The 20,741-nt window shown below is 40.8% G+C and overlaps 3 protein-coding genes across 6 annotated transcripts; 2 read left to right on the forward strand and 1 right to left on the reverse strand.

Annotated features, from left to right (window-relative positions):
• Window positions 1–5,525: 5,525 nt before the first annotated feature.
• Window positions 5,526–15,328, forward strand: egfl6 (EGF-like-domain, multiple 6). 2 transcript variants are annotated; one of them, XM_069702682.1, is made up of 13 exons: window positions 5,526–5,905; window positions 7,172–7,278; window positions 7,588–7,680; window positions 7,887–8,006; window positions 8,098–8,217; window positions 9,834–9,968; window positions 10,052–10,174; window positions 10,595–10,657; window positions 11,181–11,426; window positions 13,918–13,992; window positions 14,082–14,177; window positions 14,285–14,547; window positions 14,715–15,328. In XM_069702682.1, the coding sequence occupies exons 1-13, from the start codon at window positions 5,832–5,834 to the stop codon at window positions 14,820–14,822; spliced, it is 1,623 nt and encodes a 540-aa protein (XP_069558783.1). In that variant the 5' UTR covers window positions 5,526–5,831; the 3' UTR covers window positions 14,823–15,328. The 2 variants fall into 2 exon arrangements, with proteins under 2 accessions (XP_069558783.1, XP_069558784.1); XM_069702683.1 differs by lacking the exon at window positions 10,595–10,657.
• Window positions 15,329–16,134: 806 nt separating this feature from the next.
• Window positions 16,135–17,694, forward strand: rab9a (RAB9A, member RAS oncogene family). 3 transcript variants are annotated; one of them, XM_069702698.1, is made up of 3 exons: window positions 16,136–16,334; window positions 16,606–16,736; window positions 16,846–17,694. In XM_069702698.1, exon 3 carries the CDS (start codon window positions 16,901–16,903, stop codon window positions 17,507–17,509), a length of 609 nt encoding a protein of 202 aa, XP_069558799.1. In that variant the 5' UTR covers window positions 16,136–16,334; window positions 16,606–16,736; window positions 16,846–16,900; the 3' UTR covers window positions 17,510–17,694. The 3 variants fall into 3 exon arrangements, with proteins under 3 accessions (XP_069558800.1, XP_069558799.1, XP_069558798.1); XM_069702697.1 differs by having other exon boundaries at window positions 16,878–17,694; XM_069702699.1 differs by lacking the exon at window positions 16,606–16,736 and having other exon boundaries at window positions 16,135–16,334; window positions 16,878–17,694.
• A 1,021-nt stretch (window positions 17,695–18,715) lies between these two features.
• trappc2 (trafficking protein particle complex subunit 2) lies at window positions 18,716–20,670 on the reverse strand. The gene is made up of 5 exons (XM_069702700.1): window positions 20,639–20,670; window positions 20,308–20,493; window positions 19,967–20,115; window positions 19,213–19,294; window positions 18,716–19,106 (listed from the first exon to the last, which is right to left on the reverse strand). Exons 2-5 carry the CDS (start codon window positions 20,398–20,400, stop codon window positions 19,008–19,010), a joined length of 423 nt encoding a protein of 140 aa, XP_069558801.1. The 5' UTR covers window positions 20,401–20,493; window positions 20,639–20,670; the 3' UTR covers window positions 18,716–19,007.
• Between the last annotated feature and the right edge of the window lie 71 nt (window positions 20,671–20,741).

Here is a 20,741-nt window from a genome sequence, read left to right on the forward strand (position 1 = left end):
TTGCTGTAGAGCTTTAAAAGCCTGTTGTGAAACAAGGCAGCTGAAGCTAGGGGGTTAGGATTTCGGTCCGGTTTAATCTCCCCTTAATTAATGTGGATGAGGAGACCTGATTGTGTGTGTGCAGGTTAAAGTGGGTCTTTGGAAGCCGTCAATGCAAATCCTAGTTTATATTTTTGAACTGCAACTTCTGACTTCTGCTATTTATGACATTTTCTCTCTGCCCTTTGTTGTGGGCTGTTTCCACTTCATGCTGTGCACCACTGCAGAGGAACCTGTAACATACACTTGTAACATAAAAAATGTCCCCTTGTGGGATTAATAAAGTAAATACCTACCTACCTACCTACCTATCTATGCAAGCCTCACTTCTGTCTGCCAAGGCCCTCAAAAATTATAAAAGTAAATTACGTGTATATAGACATGTATTTTATACAACCCCAACATACCTACAGTGTAAAATGCCATGCCTGGATATGTATTATCCCTTTCCTTTGCACATCCCTGCAGGAATAGCTACAGAGCTCATTCTAACAACAAACAGGAAATGAAATCTGGTTGTTTTCATTTTCATAGACTTTTACTGATAACAACACAAGTCTGTAATAACAGCAGAGTCATTTTTAATGTATCGCCAGGAGCCTTTAATCCCTACGGTAGTGCAGGAACATTAGAGCTCTTGTGCAAAGACATAGTAGGAGGTAAAAGTGATACTGCGGCCTGTCCTATCCTGTTAGGCATGCAATCCACATGAGCACTGCACTAAGGTGAGGTGAGCGCTCTTCTAGAGTACATAGTTGTGTAATTATACCCAACACCAACAACTTCAGCTAACAGGAATAAAAGGCAGCTTTAAACTTTAACCTTCAAGGTTGTGCTGCTTAAAAGGTGAAAATGGAAAAAACTAAACAAAAAGTATTTTTAATCTCTGCTGACATCAGAGAACAATGCAAAATGCAGCTATAGTCTTCCATTACTTATCACGGTAACACGTGTCTTTAACTGCAGCTCAGATAAAAATCTGATAATGGAAAATACAAATTTTAATACAACAGATGCATGCACCAAAAAATGTGAAATGGAGTATAAAATATGTTTAGGATCATTTTAAAGCACATCCAGCTTGATCTGAACAAGAAGTAAATAAAGGCTGTTTGAAACTGATCTGGATTTAGATGTAGTCACATGGCAGGAAGTGCACAGGGGAAGTTCTCCATTAGCTAACCACAGACTTGAATAAATGGAAGTCAAAAGACGTAAAGTACCATTTGTCGATAAATGTATAAGATATTGTTTAATGGTGTGTGTGATAAAGTCAGCATTTGCGAGGGGAGAAAATAACTCAAGAAGAAATTGTGGTGACTCATTTATTAGAAAAAATTATAAAAAAGTCAGCATTATAACAGCAGACAAAGGCTTAGATTCCTCCTCTGCTAAAGGAAGACTATGGTACAACTCTGGTGTTGGTCAGTGTTACCTCTGTGAAGCAACCACCATCACATCTGCGACAGACTGTGACAGAGTTAATATTCCACTGTAATGTGTCGGACCAGGCAAGCCCATTAATAAATAATGGGGAGCCACACATCAGCCCTCTAGAGAGGTCGAGTGCTTCCCCATCAAGTCACTCTCACAGCATGGCACAACTGTGTCCGCTGCTGCATTATTAATTAGAGGAGAAACGGGAGGTGTCCAGCTGAGGCGAAAGCCTGCGTTTATCTTGTCACACTCTTCATGTTTAAGGGGCCTGAATCCCCCGAGGTCTGTCTGTCTGTCTGTCTGTCTGGCTGGCTGGCTGGCTGGCTGCACTGGGTTGACCCTCACTTAGCCACAGCCTGTCATTGTGTATTTGCTAAGCAGCAGGCGCTTCAGGAGAAGCACCTGCAATTACAATCTTCTGTGTGTAAATTAAGGCAGATTTCTGTTGGGTCACAAGGAGGACACAACTGTAAAATGACAACTAAAAGTACAAGAAACTTTAAGTATCACGAGGTGGAAGTTGCCTTGTACAAATAGTCCAATCAGAATTGCACACGCCCAGTCAAAATGATTTCTCAAGGTCACTTATTATCGCAGGGGGAAGTTACAGCTCCCTTCCTGAACCAACACAGAAATCCCTCGTATAAAACACAAGTGATCAGGTTTTATCAGAGTCCACACTATAAAGTAACAGTTTTGTGTAGAAGATTTAAAAGGAAGCACAGCAATTACTGCTAAGCACAGCCTTTTGAAATGTGACTGTTATAAAGACTCTGGTCAAGTCTAGACAGCAGTTCACAAATGCATTTAGACAAACTACCTCCAACAGTATCTTTGATGAGCAGTGGCCCATTTTCACAGCAGTTAGTATTGTCTGCAGTGCATTCATTGCTCATGGCATCTCCCACTCAGGGCAGGATGCGGTTGCATACACACATTACTTTCAAAATAACTCTTCAACAGCATTGTCTCTCCTTTTATAGTAAAAGCCTTGCTTACTGCAGCATGGCCTGCAGTGTAGGCCTGTGAATGGATGAATACAGCATGTATGCCAACACAGAAGCGACTGATTTTCTCTCAAAGTAACATGTGGCTTGCAGGTTTGGGTGAAACAGCGGTCTGTTGAGCCCGGTCTCAGCTGCATTATCAAATTATAAGTTTAAAGTGAGAGGAGTGTGTTGGCCTGAGTGGGGGAGGCACACTTCCTGAAGGCAGCATCAAAGTCCTGCACCACTTACAGCCTTATTATGTGACAAGTTTTAAAGCATAAGTCAACAATGACAACAACAAAGACAACACATGAAAAAAGCCAAATGTGAGTTTTTATCTAACACATGCACTGAAAATAAAACTAATCCTAAACTGCTAAAATGGCCATATTATTATGTCCAGGACACAGCAGATAAACTGCTGACCAATCAATAGACTTCCTTAAAAAAACAAACATTGCTACAACCCAGACTCTCATTCAGGATGCTTGATGCAGCTTCTGCAGTCTACCCAACATATATGCAGACAGAGACCTCTGGTGACAGAAAAATAACACAAGCAGCACAGTAAATCACAGCAGCTGGTAAAATTAAAATGCATTCTGAAGGTGAAACTCAATTACATGTTAATTACAGGCAGATAATATACAGTGGCAACATGTGGCCTTTTGTCGGTTCATTGCTTTTTTTTAATTGGCAAGTGCTGAACCGTATCTTCGCCTTCATAAAGAAAATTGAAATACAGACAAAAATGTAGAAAAAAAAAATAGGACCAGGTCTCATCATTGTGGTTCTTAAGTAAGAATCTATAAAAAAAAATTACAAAACAAAACTAGTAATTGGTTATTAATATATACTTTTAATGTTAAATTTAAAACACATTTTTATACCTTTGTAAAATCTCAAAAATACTGTAATCACTAGTGTTCTTCATAACTATCATGACGCAAACCCTCTGATTTTCACTCTTGCTAAATATATTCACATTCAACACTGCAACAAATAGTTTTCAACATCTCAGCACTTGCTAACTGAAGTCTAAAAGCCACTGAGCTGCACATGAATCCAGACTTGGTCTAAATGTCACTGCTCTCTCCAGGACAGGGGAGGGCGCTGTTGCAGTGACAATATCTTCATCATCAGATTCGCCCAACATGCAGTGAACATGTCAGCACCAAGGAAACAGCTCTAATGTATAGCTTGCATGACCCACATGCTTGAGATGTCAGTCACATAGAGTCCGATTTCAGACTAGGAATGGAGGACAGTGAGAGTGTGAGTGTTTTGTGTGTGTGTGTGTGTGTGTGTGTGTGTGTGTGTGTGTGTGTGTGTGTGTGTGTGTGTGTGTGTGTGTGTGTGTGTGTGTGTGTGTGTGCGCGCGCGCTCTTCCAGGGTAGAAAACAGTCTTCTGCACATATTGTCTGGCACTAACTCTGCATACCGTATGCCATGAATTACAGATTCTAATTGATGAAGTGCAGCCTGCAGATAGCAACACAACAAGGTTGTTGTTTGTGATAATGTTATTATCTCTTAATTTTGATGAAATTATAGTTTCATCTCCCATTATGTGTAAACCCTGTACATGTCACGCAGGCTTATGATTATCGATGGTCACGGAAATAAGTAAATACATTTCTTGAATAAACCTATCATGGAGAAAATATTCGCCAACGTTTTGCCTTTGTAAAATCTTGGTCAAACAATTATTTTCCTCTCAAAGCATTAAACACATATTTCTCCTCATCATTTCCACTTCTAAAAGAAGACACACATATTTCTAAACACCTTTTAATTATTCAGTACTGTGTGTAACTGTAAAAACTGGGTGGCCCTCATGGACAAACCACATGGGACCAACTGAGCTCCCTAAAGGCAGCTTGGTTATGTTTAACTGTAACCGTAACCAGTAATCAGTAACCACGATGTAAAACTACTTGGATAAGGTTACAGAGAGATTGTGGTCAGGACACCTAAACTACACAGTTAAATGGATAAACAAGATACTGGAGATCATAATAAAGTTACTGTCCGAATGGTTGTTCAGCCATTAACAGATGTGATACACGGTACTTTCTGTCAACACCACTACTTAGTGCTGCATATTTGAGGCAAGAATTGTCTATCAACAAGCAACCACACGTCTTATAACCTTTATACGTCCTCCTGCATTCATAAGAACTGCTGATGTATGAGTTCATCTCACATCACAGGAGCAAAACCACACCAAATGTGCATTATTTCCACAATAAACATATGCAACAGTGGGAGTAACTGGGTACAATTAGTTTTGACCTTTTGCTATATAAACTAAATGAGCTGATGAGCGATCTGAAACATTTCTCCTTCCTGACGTGAGTTCTGAATGTCTGTTCAAATAATCCCAGACTTGTTTAACGACAGACTTCCATCTCATCTGAAAGCTACTTCCATTGGAGTCATCATGCTAAGCCTCTTCTCCCAGTGTGACATCTAAATGAAACAGATTTTGAATTCACAGCACTCACACAGAAACATGTATGTAACAACAAACTGTAAACTAAACCCTGCAGCTCCCACAGAAACGTGACCTGTCCATTTCTAAGGGAGCTGACAAGCAGGACCAGATGTTAGAGGCAACTTTGAAAGTGTGCAAACTCATTAAAGACTTTTATGGCTGAACTTGGAATAAACATGTGTGAGACAGGAAAGCTTTATGTGCTACCTGTGAGCAAGACATCAAAGAGCGCTGCAGCGGCTAATGAGAGGCCTGCGCATGTCCGAGTTCCACAATTAGGTGATACAGCTAATGATAAAAAATTAACAATTTAAAAAAATTTAAAAAAAGGACAGCAAAGGCAAACAATGCATCTAAAGTTAATGTAAAAGCATCAATAGGCTGCCCTGTATTTCACATTGGTGAAACAGTGATTTCTCCTGTACAGAAAAATGTGGTCCTGTATAGGCTTTGAGTAAATAGAGGAGCACCCCTAAACATAATCCCCACCCCCCTTACAAACCCACTCCTTCCTCCAAAAGTCACCACCTATCCGTCTCAGTGTCATTTCACAGCGTGTCAACCCACCTCTGGAGTTTCAGAGAGGAAGAAGGGAAGGCAAAATATGGGACAAAGAGTATAGCTGCAGCATTGAAAAGAGAGTGAGAGAATTTGTCTTTTTCCTCCCCCCCCCTCCCTGGAGGAAACTTTGACTTTGCGTTCTGGAAATACATGAAATCCGGCGTGCCTTGTTTAAAGGCTCAACTGAGACCTGCTCCTGTCTGAGCAGTTTAATGAGCTTAAGCCCTTAGGAGAAATAGTCAAGACTCGCACCAACCGAGGTCAGCCCCGTGGGAAACAAAGCACTACGGCTGCTCCCGGTGACAGACATGCAGCCGTTTACTTTGCTCGCTGCGCTTTCCCTCCTGCTCCACATCTCCTCCGGTAACGCAGAAGCCCAGAGGTAAGTCAATCAAGTAGAGCAACGGAGCGTGTGATGTTGTGTGCTGTGTTTCTCCCCTGAGAGCTGCAGCAGGTGTAAACTTTCATATTTACTCAGCCAAGAGTCAAAAAGATGTTGAAGTATGATGTCAGACAGGTTTCTTCGTACTGTAGAGTTACTACCACACTGCAGGGAGCCTGAATGCCAATAAGAAACCAAAAATATGACCTGTACTATTGGCTAGTGTACAATTTGGCCCAGTTCCTGTGGCCTAAAAGGAAATTACTAACACTTTAATTGCTAGTTCGTACATGTAGTGTTATTTTAAGTGGAGCTTGATGGTTAACATGAACCCCTTGATTTCTCACTGAATTATGTGCTTTAAACCTTTACAGGAGGAAAACGGTTGTTGTATACACTCTGCTAACAGACCACCACAAGAGTGTGACGGCTAAATGTGGCACAGCAACTGTTAAAAACTGAAGAGCACCTGTCACACTTAGAAGCGCCTCTCCTGTGGGCTATTCTGGTTGATTTCTATCAAGTCTCAGATTCCTCCAGTCCCACTGGAGCCAAATCTGCTTTTAGGATGCCGACCCCAGCGACACCTAAACATCTGGGATATCACAGTGTGACTTTGAGCTTGAAAGTAAAGATAATGATGCTGAAATCTGCAGGTGGATTTGGATGTGCGATTCTTGCATCCTTGGATTTTACCTACTTACTAGGTCAACGCCAAATGGCACGTTCAAATCTTAATTTAATTTACAGGTTTAAAAATACACACACGCAATGTCATCTCTATAGGTTATTTTCAGCGCTATGCTGACTCGTTAATCACAACTCTGAATAACTTCACAGTAGATTCTCATCTGACTCCAGAAACAAGACCCAGACGAAGATCAAAGTTGAGGTATCAGTGTCCGACGCGGGAAGTGTCTGATTAGTGTGTTTTCCTCCATCTGTAGCCGACATCCTGGCAGCTGGCTGCTGCTCCACAGGGAGCCACACTTCTATCTGAGCCCGTGAACAGACACTTTATTTCGGTTGTTTGGACTGTAATTAAAAATGGATGGCTGAAAGCCTGCATTTGGGAGAGCTTAGTGAGTTTGTGGATGTGTGGGCCTAAATAAACATGAATTTGTAATAACCTCGATTTCTCATCAAGGTGTCATTGTTGGTAAGATTTAAAGGCAGAATGTGCTATTGGATGAGACTGAGACTGGTAGGTTATAAATATTACGCAGACAGACAAATTACCTTCCAGACTTATTTTCTTTTACAAAGGCACTACCGACAAGTCCTTACTGGAAACCAACCAGGTGTGTGTCGCTATGGCAGGAGACTGGAGTGTTGCTATGGCTGGAAGAAAAACAGCAAAGGGCAGTGTGAGGGTAAGAACAGTCTGTTTTTGATTTAAAAATGTTTGAATTCCCTTCAAATAAACCTGTGTATTAATATTGTAGCATACACAAAATGCTTTTTGAATGAACAAAAAATATTTAGAGAACAGAAATGTACTACCACAACATCCTGACTATTGTTACTCTTTTCATGAAAGATATTTTCCAAACCCACAAAATGTGGAGGAAATGATTAAAAATCCTTGCCTGCGTAACAGAAATGTGCGGTTTCACTACAATCCATCAGTCTTACCACTGACTTTTCTGGCGGTGTTTTCTTCATGTTAAATGTTTTACCAGCTCAGTGTGAGCACGGGTGCAAGCATGGAGAGTGTGTTGGCCCCAACAAATGCAAGTGTTCCCCAGGATACACCGGAAAGACATGCAATCAAGGTGGGTATTTGAGGTCAGTGAAGGGGGTCTGGAAAACATTAGTCAAACTGGGTACAGGAATTTAATCTCATTTCCAGCTGATGACTTCACTTTGCGAGCTACTTTTAGGTACCCATAAGAAAATGTTCATCTGCTGTATTTCAATGAAGTTGTCACTTAAATGTTTAACTTTTACAAAAGAGAGTGACGATGTTCCTTATTTCTAGATCTGAATGAGTGTGGCCTGAAACCTCGTCCCTGTGAGCATCGCTGCATGAACACCTTTGGTAGTTACAAGTGCTACTGCCTCAATGGATACACCTTAATGCCTGATGGATCTTGTACCAGTGAGTCTCCTTATGTACTCCGAGTGGATATGCAGAGATTAACGCAGTTTTTCCCTGTCTGATAACGTGTTATTTGTGTTTGTCCACGTAGATTCCAGGACATGCTCCCTTGCTCACTGTCAGTACGGCTGTGAGGAGGTAGAGGGGGAGATTCGCTGCCAGTGCCCATCTGCAGGCCTGCAGCTGGGGCAAGATGGGAGAACTTGTGTAGGTGAGCTACCACACTCGCACAGTAACAGATCGAAACAGTAAATCGTTTATTTTAAGCATTTAATGTCTTGCAAGGAAAGCAATACTGCATGTCTGCTGCCTGATAGAGCAATATCCTTATCTTGTCTAATCTTATCTTATCTCTAAATATGAAACAGAGCGAAAAGAGACTGACTTTTTATTATATCTTGGCTTTTTATGTCACATAGACTGGAAGTATTTGCATACTGGAAAAGTTCTATTAGGATTCTATCACATGGCTTTGGCTTGCTTGCCTTGTAATTCAGATGGATGCAATTAAATTATACTTCTTCCCACAAAACAGCTTGAGCTGCGACTTAGTCAGCCTGACATTATCACGCAGAGAAGTAATCTACTAGTTCTACAGCATTAAATTTCAGGAATGCCGTATCCAACACATTAAAAAATAGATTTACAGCAAAAGTGCAACAGTGTATTTCTACCCGAGATGAACCCCGATGAGACAGATCACCAAATTCAACATGAAATGTCAACGTGAGCGTAGAGTATCTGGTCTGCACCAGATACGAAAGGCTTCCAACCGCCTACAGGCCCAGACTTTCAGTTGCAAAGCAGAAATATAAACAAGAAAAATAACATATTTACATGACTGAAAGTAAATTCATTTATGAAACTAGAAAGGCGGTCTGTAGTGCAGTGTAGTCCTCTGCCAAGGCCAATGTGGAAATCTGCAACCACAGCAACTAAATATGTCTGAGTATGTTTCCAAAACTATTAGAATGATGTCAAAATAATGTTGTCCCCAAAATGTTTTGGTATACAGCTCCAAATCCCAACACAAATCATCTCAGGACAAATCATCTGGATGAGACATAATTACCACGGGCGTCTGTTTAGGGCTAAGCTCCCTTTGTGCTGTCTCCCAGCTGGCCTGGCATACCAGCTTCCTGTTACAGGACAGCAAACAGAGGCAGCTAATGGGTAGTTTTCCATGGTGCAGAGCCGCAATGCCATTTTAGAAAGCCTCACCTCTGTTGCTGCGAAAAGGCTAGATTTATTAAAAAAAAATACCAGTATCATGAAAAGAACATCTGACACACTGAACAGGAAACGGAAGGTGAAGCAGGAAAGGTTAAAACTGCTAACTGCTAAGCAAACTAACCAGAAATGCCACGTTAAGAATGAAATTTGCATGAAATTTGCCAACACAGGCTGCTTGAGAAGAAAAAACACATTTTCCATGTCAAAATTGAATGCTGAACAGAGTTATTTAGTGTTGGTGAGCCATAAATAAATCCATAAACAGCAGCACTATAGTGCGCTAGCAACAGGGACTGCTGGGAAGTGGGAATTAGCAATTTCAACAAAAAAAACAACAGCAAAAAAAATCATCATTGAATGTGATATGTTTAAAATGTTCTTTTAAAGTTCTACTATGTTCATTTGGTACATACTTTTCCTCGTTATGGTGCAAAAGGCAGAACTCCAAAACGTTCAATAGAGAATAATGTAATGTAGTTTTGTAGTGTGGTGCCTCAGGACTCTGCTCAACTGTCATCTGAGTGAACAGTACCGTCTTGACGAATACAAAATCTTTGGCCATTTAATTTCTCCCCTTGTTCTGTTTCCCTCCAGACATTGATGAATGTGTAACAGGGAAGAACCTCTGCCCATACAACAGACAATGTGTGAACACCTTCGGCAGCTACTTCTGCAAGTGCCAGGACGGCTACGATCTGAAATATGTGGACGGCAAATATGACTGTGTAGGTAAGGTATACAAGATTATTAAGAAGACACATCTGGGATCAATTTTACGCTAAAAGGTACAAATAGGCTTCTTCCAATTCCAGACCTTGATGAGTGTGCAGCCGGCTCCCACAAGTGCAGCCACCATGCTGTCTGTCTGAACACTGAAGGATCCTACAAGTGCAGGTGCAAGTCTGGCTTCAGAGGCAATGGCTTTGAATGCTCTGGTGAGATCCAAGATCTGTTCACAGAATTATAAATCCAGTGATATGTAGGAGTGTCTTTTAAGATGTACCAAGCCATTTAAGCCATTCACAATAGAATTCAAAAACACATGTCTCATGCCTTTCCCAGACGAGATTAGTCCCTCAGACAGGTCAGGAGCAGTTTTACAACGGCATATTTCATTTGGACTCTTCAAAAAATCTCTTGAAAACAGCAGTCCTGCCAAGGCTAGTTTCCTGCTTTCAGGCTCCACTCCTCTTTACAGAAGTTAGTACCTGAGAGGTACAGATTGAAAACACACCTGTGTAAATATGCCACTGCATTGCAGCCAGCCATCTTATGAAGAAGGGAAAAGGAAGGTCGTGTTTTACTCTCTGAACCAGGTCCAGATCATAACAGGTGAAGTCTCTTTTATTTTGTAGTCAAGCCATTTTATCAGAGGTCGTGGGATGGAGACAAAGGCAGTGCAGATGAGTCCCTCAATGGTGAGACTGTGTGGAATCCAGCTTCCGCTGTTCACTCCCTGCTCTGAAAACCTATAATCCTTTCCTCTTGCCTACTTTTAAGCACACCTCCCCCAACTCTCTCCCTTGATCATGGCTGGAAATGATGTATGTCCAAAGCACCCAAATCTTGATATGAAACCTGGAATCCTCCGCATGACCTTCTATATCTAGAGCTTATGGTATTAAAATGCTTGTGCATTTAAGACACTAATTTAAAGTTATGTGGAATGAAAGTCTCTGCCATGCTTCATCTGCATGGAGTAGGATAATCCTATCTCTTGTTTTAGCATGCTCATTTGTTATATAGCTCTGCTCCTGTGGAAAAATGAAGTATTTTATCCATGAACTGGTAAATTACTCCAAGGTAGTGATTACCAAGACCTGCAGCTGCTAGATACATGACAACAAACAAGAAACACATCTGAATCCTGGTAAAATATTACATTTCCTACTCATGATTGCAGATCCATATGACCAATCTGTTTCCTCTTCCTGCCCTCAGTCATCCCAGACTCCCAAGTGAAGCCCAGGATTCTGGGAGGTAAACTGAGCAATGAAGACATCAAAAATGTTATTCCTGAACCAGTCGCGACGCTGCCTCCCAGGGGCCACCAGCAACCTTATGACTATGAGGGAGAGGTCTACATTGGCACCCAGACTGAGGCAAGACAAGAGGAGGAATTTCCTGAAGAAGAGGAGCAGGAGGAAGCAGAAGACAACCAGCTCAATCCAAGAGGAGATGTTTTCAGTAAGTGTGTTTTTGTTTGGCTGCCTGTAATAAACCCATTCTATTATTCTGGGTGGTCTACAGTATACAGAGTATAGGAACTATAAACAGACTAAACAAACTCAATATGCTTCAGCAGAGATCATGCTCTCATGTCTGCACTGCATCTGAACACAATTACACATTTTTCAGGAATTTGCTCAAAAAAGTATAAAATAGCACTTCAGCATTAAACCCTTGGCCAAAGAAGAAATGGGCTTGTTTTTATCTTTTGTTTTTACCCTGTTGTTTTCTTTAGTGATCAGCAACATGCTGAGGCACATTAAATCAAATTGGTCTGAGATATCGCAGTCTTTCTTACTACTTTTATAAAGAATCACAAGCATTGTAACTGCTGTGCTGGCATATCATTAACCCATAGTATTGTTAACTCTAACCTGACGTTTTTTAAAACTACTCGATTCTCGCTTACGCTTTTACATTAAAATGGCCTGGTATTACAAGATCCAAATTTACTGTGAATATATTGATTGGGCCGCGCTACACTGGGGAATATTCCAAGTCGTTGCATCATACTGGGTGTATAACCTCGGGTCGGGTTTGGAAACTATTGGAGCAGACTTTACCAATCAGTATTGACCACCATGTGACCTATGCTGTGTGCTAAAACCATAGACTGTGTATACAAATGGACATAGCCTCCTTTACTGAAGTCCTTCAAAGTGCAATAACCACTGAGGGCCACAAGGGTCTGGCTCCGAAAAACCTCTGGCTTCATACACTCCCATCCAAAAGGTGTCAACCTCTTTTATAAAATACAAAGTCAATAAAAAAAAATGTCCACAAGTCAATATGATGTAATTCGCTATACTTACATCTTTTGATTAGTGTTTTGGTGGTCCTTCTGAAAAAATTACACAATTAATTAGATTAAGCTTCAACGTGAGGTGGGTTAGGGGGCGTGTCTCGTTTGATTGATATGCCTCGGTGCAATCAGGTTTCCGGTAAAGGTGGGCGGGTTCTCCACCCATCGCTCCTCCCCAGATTATTAAAATACGGTCACTTCTGGCTCCCAAAAAAAATAAACAAGATGGTGACAGCCAAAATGCCAAACCCGAGGCTTCAGACTGTGAGTTTACAAACCATCGGGGGACCTCGAGGTGGGTTGTAACTTGGCCGAAACTCACCAAGCTGTAAACACCAGAGACCGCTGCCATTTTCTAGCGTTGGTACAACTGGCTTTATCTACCACCGGTACATTGTTAAAGCTACAATTCAAAACGAACTCTTGACTTCAACTTCATCGCACTCAGCTGGTGATCAGTCCGCCCTCAAGAGTGGCTGAGCAAACCTTCATGAAAACAGGGTTTCCAGACTATAATCACAGCAAAGACCGAAGTTGTGAGCAACAGTCGGGCGGAGCCAGGCTGATATTAAACCACTGTCTAAAACAAATGCAAATGTAGGAATCTTAATATGAAACCCATTAATGTACAATAAAGAATGGATCTGATTCAGTCTCTAGAATATGAGACATAATGGACTGGATAGTCTTGTCGTGTAGCAGTATTCTTCTTACTAAGAAAACCTACAAATAGGGTTGCCTTTCACCACTAATCTTGATAATCTTGATCTTTTAAAGCATCAGAGTCTGTCTAAGGTCTCGGATAGCAAGAGGAGACAGGCCCCGAGACATCCATCACCTCCAGGGAGGAATTTTACTCTGTTGGCATGTGAGAGCCCAGGGATACAACTCATCCTGGGCCTGCTTCCCATCCTATGGGAGACGGGCAAGGAAAGGAGGGAGGTTACAAAGCCTCCAAGCCTTTTATTATGTTTCCCCAAAACAGCTGCCGTGCAAACAGACTTGACTCCTTGTAGGAAAGTCTGTCATCAGCACTCCAGACTTCTCTAACTCCAGCCCACTCAGGCTGAGCAGGTTCAAAAACCCCAGCTGTCACTCGCCTGAGTGTCGAAGGCTGCTTTTCACAGGGGTGATTTGCTGCAAGAGCTTTAAAATGCTTGGGGGAGGTTGTATCCTAAAGTTGGAGTTCCCTTTCAAGGCCTGAGTGACAGCAGGGCAGGTCTACACCTGTTGGTTAAAAGCCCCTTTCAAGCTTTTGGCTTTTGTTTCATCAGGGAAAATCTCTTTGCTGCATTATTTTGGAAGTTTTTTTTTTTCTAAAATAACATTTCCAGGGGATTTTTTTTTGTAAGTGTATATGCAGGATAAAGATGCGTTGGATCATGACAAAGACTATACACTGAGATGCCAATTTATTAGGTACACTAAGCTAAAACTAATTTACTCTAACACAACTGTCTTGCTATAAGTCCTGCCTTTAGTTTTTGTGGAAACTGAACATTATAACCATCAGGAAGAAATAATTTATTGCGCAAATGTTTTATTAGACTGCAATAGTTTAATCTTGATGTAACTAGTAGTGCACGCTATAAAATCCACATATGAAAAACCATCACAGTGATTTTTAATCTTTGTCTTTACACACAGTATCAGAGGACTTTGAGTCGGTGCTCGGCCCAGCCACAGAAGTCAAAGAAATCCAAATAGCGCCATTTCAGAAAGGTAATCAAATGTATGTTTATGTGCCACAGTTGTATAATGACTGTTTATGGGACTAATTTCAAAAAGTGCTTCTGTCCTTTACCAACTAGAGTATATCATGGATTGCAACTTTGATCAGGGAGCATGTGAGTGGGTCCAAGACAGGGCTGATGACATGGACTGGACTGTAGCATACCACGATAAAGGTAACAAAATGATGACTATACAGCAGGAGATTTATTTTGTCAGATAAAATGCATTCAGTTTTGATCCTTCAATTATAGTTACTTATATGAGCTCCAAACTCTTTTAGGTTCGGAGTACTACATGGCCTTGAGTGGGCTCCAAGGGGAGCAAGAGGACGTGGCCAAGCTGAAGTTGCTTCTCAGCACCTGGACCCAGCAGGGCAGCTTCTGCCTCACGTTTGACTACCGTGTGGTGGGTCATAACGTGGGCACAGTCAGGGTGCTGCTGGATAACAATGCTTACCCAGTGTGGGAGCAGAGCCAAAGCAAAGACCAGAGCTGGCAGACAGAGTTCCTCACCGTGGCTTGGACAGACGAGGCCCCAGAGTCTGTGAGTCTCATATAATTGATAAGTGCAATGCACTGAAGTAACTGCTAATAATACCTGTTATAAACACTGCCAAAGGAGCCATAAAGTATTAAACGTCTATGCAGTACTTGTGACTAGCCATGACAGATATTGATCTAAAATGTTTACTGCAATTGAATGTCTTTCAGATTATCTTTGAAGCTCAGCGGGGGAAAAGCGTTGGAGGTGAAATAGGGCTGGACAATGTTGTGCTGACCTCAGGGCCCTGTCAAGATGACGCCGGGCCAGTCTTTTAAGAAGCTCCACGATTAGAAATGACACATGTCAAGGATTCCTGTTTCCTGTCCATATGATGGTGTCTTCTTTGTGGAGTTTCTCAATGTTCTTTCCTGGCAGAGCCGCACCCTAAAGGGAAGAATATGTACAATCAGTGCATGCAAGTTTACTCCATCACCGTGCTGCTACATCAATGCATCCTGTTACAATCTTTATTAGGATTTAAAAAAAATAGTCTCTTACAATCCAGATAACTCCAATCTCAGGAATAGTCTGTTGGTTTGGTTTAACAATATTGTGCTTATCCCTTTTTTTGTGTATGTGACAGGGCATTGCTGAAGTTAACTAAAAATAATCTACGACATGTAATGTGAATTATTAGTTGAACTATATCTAAAATCTTAGATGAGTAACTTTTTTGAAGGCTGTTTAGTTTAAATGATAAAAAAAAAAGTCAAAGAAATTGCAAATTGTTCATTTTAATCATACTGTATTATTACATTAAATCTGTTTTTTTCTAACATTCCTTTATTCTGTGCTTGTTGTAAGACTGTATATCTGGGAAGCTAATCTTGAGCATGTTACTTGCCGTAGATGGCTGCAAACTGGGCAAACAAGTATGTAGGTAACTTGCAGTCTGAAAATGCAGTCTGTAGACAGTGTAGACATATATTTTATGGATAAAATATTCATCTGATAAGTAATAATGGCTGTGAAATAAATGCAGTGAAGTAAAAAGTACAACGTTTCAATCTGAAATGTAGTGGAGCATCAAATAGAAATACTCAAGTAAAGGAAATTAAGTAAATAAATTGTACTTAAAGTACTTGAGTTAATGTACTAAGTTACATTCCACCACTGCAGCATTGCATCTGGCCAGTATGCATTTAGATTTGTATAAACAGTTTATGATTTTGACTGCGTGCAGCTGGGATGGTGGCAAACAACACCAAGGTGTCGCCCCCTGGTGGTGAAGCATGAATGATGCTGTGATCAGTGGTGGAAGTTAAAATAAGCACAACTTTAAGCATCTTTGTTAGTATAAAGTACATTAATGCACCAGTAATACTGTTCCAATATATCATATATATATATAAAATATATATTGGCTACAGTAAAACACAAGACAGGAACCGTTTTGCTGCACAATGATTTTTGCACATTTTTGTTGGAAATACGTCCATACTTTAACTTTTTTTTATTTTTTTTTTTTATTATTATTTGTTCTTCTCATAATAACGGTGTGACAATAATGAATATTACATGCAGAAGTCGCGGTGGCCCGAGACGGAACCTCAGCGCTCGTTGGTTGTTTCCGTCTGACGTGATCACATGATCTGACGCGGTCCCCGTTAGCCTCGTTAGCAGCTAGCCGCGTTAGCACCGAGCCGCCGGAGTCCACCAGGAAACGCTGCGACCTGATATTTATCGATTCTCGAGACAAAGGAGCTGTCACGCGAACCCAGCAGTATTACTACTTAATATTTCGTGGTTGAACTATCGGTGGCTCCGCAGCTGCTTTGACCCAAACAGTGAGTTATGCTACTTGCCCTATTACCTGCACGTAAACCGCCGCCAGCTGATTTTAGGTTTCCGACTCAGCTCCAGCTGTTGTTTTTGTTTTGTTCCTTTTATCATGTTAGTCCAGCTTCGATAACATAAACTCATCATTCCGACTCCTTCTGTTAACACGCCAGCCTCGTCATACCTCACAAATGAAACACCTTGTTTAGAGTATAAATAATCGATATGTTGTAGGACCATCTGTCAATCAGGAACATGATTGTTGTCATTGTGTTACAGCTGGTTGAACGTCACCTGCATGGCTGCTCGCATCAACAACACGCGTATGAGCATGTGACCGAGGACTTGTTGTTTACTGCACATGATCTGGACAAGAGGAGAAGGTTTACAAAAAACTAAATCAAGCATTGGTGAGACAAATAGAGAGTTCATGTTTCAAAATGCCACCATGCTGGTGTGCAGATGATTCAAATATATATCTATATATATATCCCTCACACGTTGTTGTCTCTCCATTAGGTCAGTTTTTTTTTGTTTTTTTTTTCCCAAAGTGGTCATCTGGGAGTGAACAGCCATGACAACAAAGACATCCCTGCTGAAAGTTATCCTGCTGGGTGATGGCGGCGTGGGAAAGAGCTCCATCATGAACCGGTACGTCACCAACAAGTTTGACGCTCACCTTTTCCACACCATCGGAGTGGAGTTCCTCAACAAGGACCTGGAGGTGGACGGCCACCAGGTCACCCTGCAGATCTGGGACACCGCCGGCCAGGAGCGCTTCCGCAGCCTGAGGACTCCTTTCTACCGCGGCTCTGATTGCTGCCTGCTCACCTTCAGTGTAGACGACAACCAGAGTTTTCTCAACTTGGGCAACTGGAAGAAGGAATTCATCTACTACGCGGATGTCAAGGAACCGGAGAAGTTCCCCTTCGTAATCTTGGGAAACAAATTGGATGTGCCGGAAAGGCAGGTGTCCGCCGAGGAGGCTCAACAGTGGTGCCGGGAGAATGGTGACTCCCCCTATTATGAGACCAGTGCCAAGGACGCCACCAACGTGGCGGTGGCCTTCGAGGAGGCCGTGCGTAGAGTGTTGGCAATGGATGAAAGAACGGACCACCTCATACCCACGGACACGGTCAAGCTCCACAGAAAGCCTCGCTCTGCTGCCACTTGCTGTTCATAACATCCAGGATTTATCACGAACGTGAATTTGCTGTTGTGTGATGAGGCTGTAGGTGTGCAATGCTGTAACCTCTTATTTAAACAAATCATGCTACTGGCCTTGTGATTTGTTACACTGTTGAAAGTTTGATCATGCAAAGTGTCTGACCTCCGTTTAAAAAAAAAAAAAAAAAAAAAAAACACAAACACTAAATTCATCCCAGTCTAATTACAAATAAACCTCAAGGCACTGAATCATTGACTTCGCTCTGCCACGATTTAAAAGTCAGTATAAAAAGGGAGCATATCATGTTGGACCAAAACTACTGTGGTCACTGAAAACTTTCATGACCTCAGATGGTTAAATGTAAAATTCTGTCTTAAAGGAAAATTATAATGCGACTCCTAAAGTCTGTGTTTTGATGTGTGCTACTTGGGGAGTGCAGGGTTTCTAAATTACACTCCCAAATGTGATCGTGCAGAGCGATGACCGATTTATATTATACTTAAACAATAATGGCTTAATTAAAATAATTTGTACCTCTCAGTAACGTTCTTTTCGAGAACTATGAAGTAGCTAAGGTAGTACTTTGTAAAACTAACAAATTGAGGCTTGTGATTACTGCACCTTTAGGTCTTGTTTGTGCACATTCTGCATTGTGAATACATTATGATTATGTGCTGGACGCACTGAGGGATAAGTTCCCGACCAGAAAATAAATATTAAAAGCAAACTTAACATGCATGGCATATAGTATATTTAAGTTTCTGGAAACTTTTGTATTTTGTAAGCAGTTTTTACCTTGAAAAAAAAATAACTGAATCAAACCATAAGAAGATTACTGAAAGCGTAATGAAGTGGTGGTCATGATTGAGTTATCCTTCCTCCTCATTGCTGGGTTTATTGTTTGAAATAATGATTTTTATATTAAAAAGCACTCTTAATTAACACTTTATATACTTACAGTTGGAAGTCTTTCCCCACTGCTTAATATTTTAATAAGGTGAACTATTAATTTACCCTAACTGTTGCTCATTCAGATTTCATTTATGTTCAAGGTTGTACTACTGGTATGTCAAATGATAAATAAACCCCCTGAGAATTTGTCTGTTGATCCTGTTTTGTAGCCCAAAAACTTAACTGTTGAGGAGTCAGTTCGATATTCAAGGTTTAGAACTGAAGTGACTCTTTCCAAGCTGCTGCACCTAAACATGTCAAGACATAAGGTTGTGGCTATAAAAGATTTATTCATTATTGGAAAAGCACTTTTGGGATAAATTGAAGTTTATGCCTTATGTGGATAATCACAACAAGTAGCCGTACCCACATCCCACTTCATGGGGGGGAGGGGATAAATCAAAACTTTCCATAAGAATTACATCAGACAAAACATTTTATACAAACTCCCATTCGTGTCGAGTACAATTTTGTAAAACAGGAAACGACAGACATCAAACTAGTGTTTTTAAGTATATACAACAAAGGGACGCGACACATTCAAATCCTTCTGTGAAGTGATCTAACTCAGGAGATGTTTCTTTCCAAGAAACTGGACTTTCCTCTCAAAAGCTGTCGAGCGGATTGGTGCGTTGATTTCGTAGAATGGATTCATTGCAAACTAGGAAGACAAAACCGATGATTCAATTCAAATGCTGAAGGTGAAACAGACCAAATATTAATCCCTATTAATCCAAGTTATTCCAATTATATGCAAGACTACTTACCTTAATGTATAAATCATATACATCGTTAAAAAAGTTTTTGATTCCATCTTCTTGCCGCACATCATGCAGCATGATGAATCTTATATGTGTGGCCAATAGTTAAGGAAAACAAAGCCATGCCAGTGAATGGATTGAATATGACTAAACAGAATGACGCCTCACTAACTAATCACATTATACTTCAAACTAACATGTCAGGTAACGGCAGTAGGTCTACAACAATTAATTAACAATTATTATAACAAAATGATTACTCACAGTCCAAGGTGACATCTTCAAAGTGCTTGTTTTGTTTAACCAACAGAAAGAACTGCTGTAGAAATATTGCTCAATAAATGATGAATCAGTTTTTCTAAAGTGGTATTTTTCTTTTGATTAATCAACAAACTGTTTGAGATGTACACCTCTGAAATTAGTTCGTAAAACATGACTAAAGTAGCAATGCAGATGTTTGTCTGTCTTTTCTGTCAGTAACAGCTTTCTAATCCTACATTCAGCTATTTTATTTTATTTTCGTTGATTTAATTTCATTTTGATTTGCATTGCCAGACCAGGCACCTGCCTTCATGAGGTTTTCAGCTATCTATTAAGTTATGCATTATTCATAAGAAGGAAGGAAGCACTCAAGTGAAATGAAATCATAAATAGTTATAATGTCCTGCTGCTTTCTCTCACACATGCACACTTGATTTTGGAATAGCAAAGGTGTGCTTTTTTATTTACTCCTGCATGGAATAGGAAGAAAAAAAAAAGGATATGTCCTGCAGTGACAAAGGCAGAAACAAACCACTCGTTGAACTTGTCCACAGTTTTCAAGTACATGCTGTTGGACAGCCACATGTTCTCATCCACCAAATCCAGGGCTGCGTGAGCAATGAACTGGTTGAGGTGACGATGGTCATCCTGTGGTGAGAAACGAAAAACAACTCATCGAACAAGCGATAAAGAATTGACAGAAAATATGATTTCCAATGAAAATAAAGCGCGAAGGTCTCTGCACCGCAGTTTCGTGTTTGTTTTTTGTTTTTTTTCGTGTTTGGCGCATGCGCAGTGCGGATCTGCGAGCGGTCCAGGGCTCAATAATGGTCGCGTTACCTTTGATTCAGACTTCCCAGCTGGCAAGAACTCCATCTCAAATACAGGATTATCGTGATGACCGACCATGACAAAGTAGAAGCTTCCCGACATGGTTTCCTCCTGTTGTTTTGGCGAAGTTAAACAGCCCCTTCGGAACCAGTTCAAACCAGGCTAACGTTCACAGACACTTCCGTCGATTAAAGTCTGGAAGGGATTTTTTTTTTGGTTGTTTTTTTTGGTGATACTAAAAGCAAACATGACACGAATAGAAACAATGTGAGAATGCAGCGTAAGGACTTATTTAAAATTGATTAAAAAAACAAACCAAAAAAACCCGACGTTTGTTTACCTGCTTCCTGAAGAGCCGAAAGAGCAGTCGCGAAGAGATGACGACATAGCCAAGCAGCTAAATGTTTTTTTTTTTTAAATTATAATTATTTATAGAATCTGTT

Source organism: Brachyistius frenatus, unplaced genomic scaffold (genome assembly GCF_029030835.1).
Source record: "Brachyistius frenatus isolate BFR_SWC_R1_liver_20210118 unplaced genomic scaffold, ASM2903083v1 Contig_42, whole genome shotgun sequence".
Classification (NCBI taxonomy): Eukaryota; Metazoa; Chordata; class Actinopteri; family Embiotocidae; genus Brachyistius; species Brachyistius frenatus.

Excerpts from the sequence above, each read along its gene's own strand:
- rab9a (XM_069702699.1), top strand. The coding sequence starts at position 16,901 with ATGACAACAAAGACATCCCTGCTGAAAGTTATCCTGCTGGGTGATGGC.
- trappc2 (XM_069702700.1), bottom strand. The coding sequence starts at position 20,400 with ATGTCGGGAAGCTTCTACTTTGTCATGGTCGGTCATCACGATAATCCT. Across the intron at positions 20,116-20,307 it reads CTGGGAAGTCTGAATCAAAG|GATGACCATCGTCACCTCAA; the intron begins GTAACGCGACCA and ends TTCTCACCACAG. Across the intron at positions 19,107-19,212 it reads TATATGATTTATACATTAAG|TTTGCAATGAATCCATTCTA; the intron begins GTAAGTAGTCTT and ends TTGTCTTCCTAG.
- egfl6 (XM_069702682.1), top strand. The coding sequence starts at position 5,832 with ATGCAGCCGTTTACTTTGCTCGCTGCGCTTTCCCTCCTGCTCCACATC. Across the intron at positions 11,427-13,917 it reads TCCAAGAGGAGATGTTTTCA|TATCAGAGGACTTTGAGTCG; the intron begins GTAAGTGTGTTT and ends CTTTACACACAG. Across the intron at positions 13,993-14,081 it reads AATAGCGCCATTTCAGAAAG|AGTATATCATGGATTGCAAC; the intron begins GTAATCAAATGT and ends TTTACCAACTAG.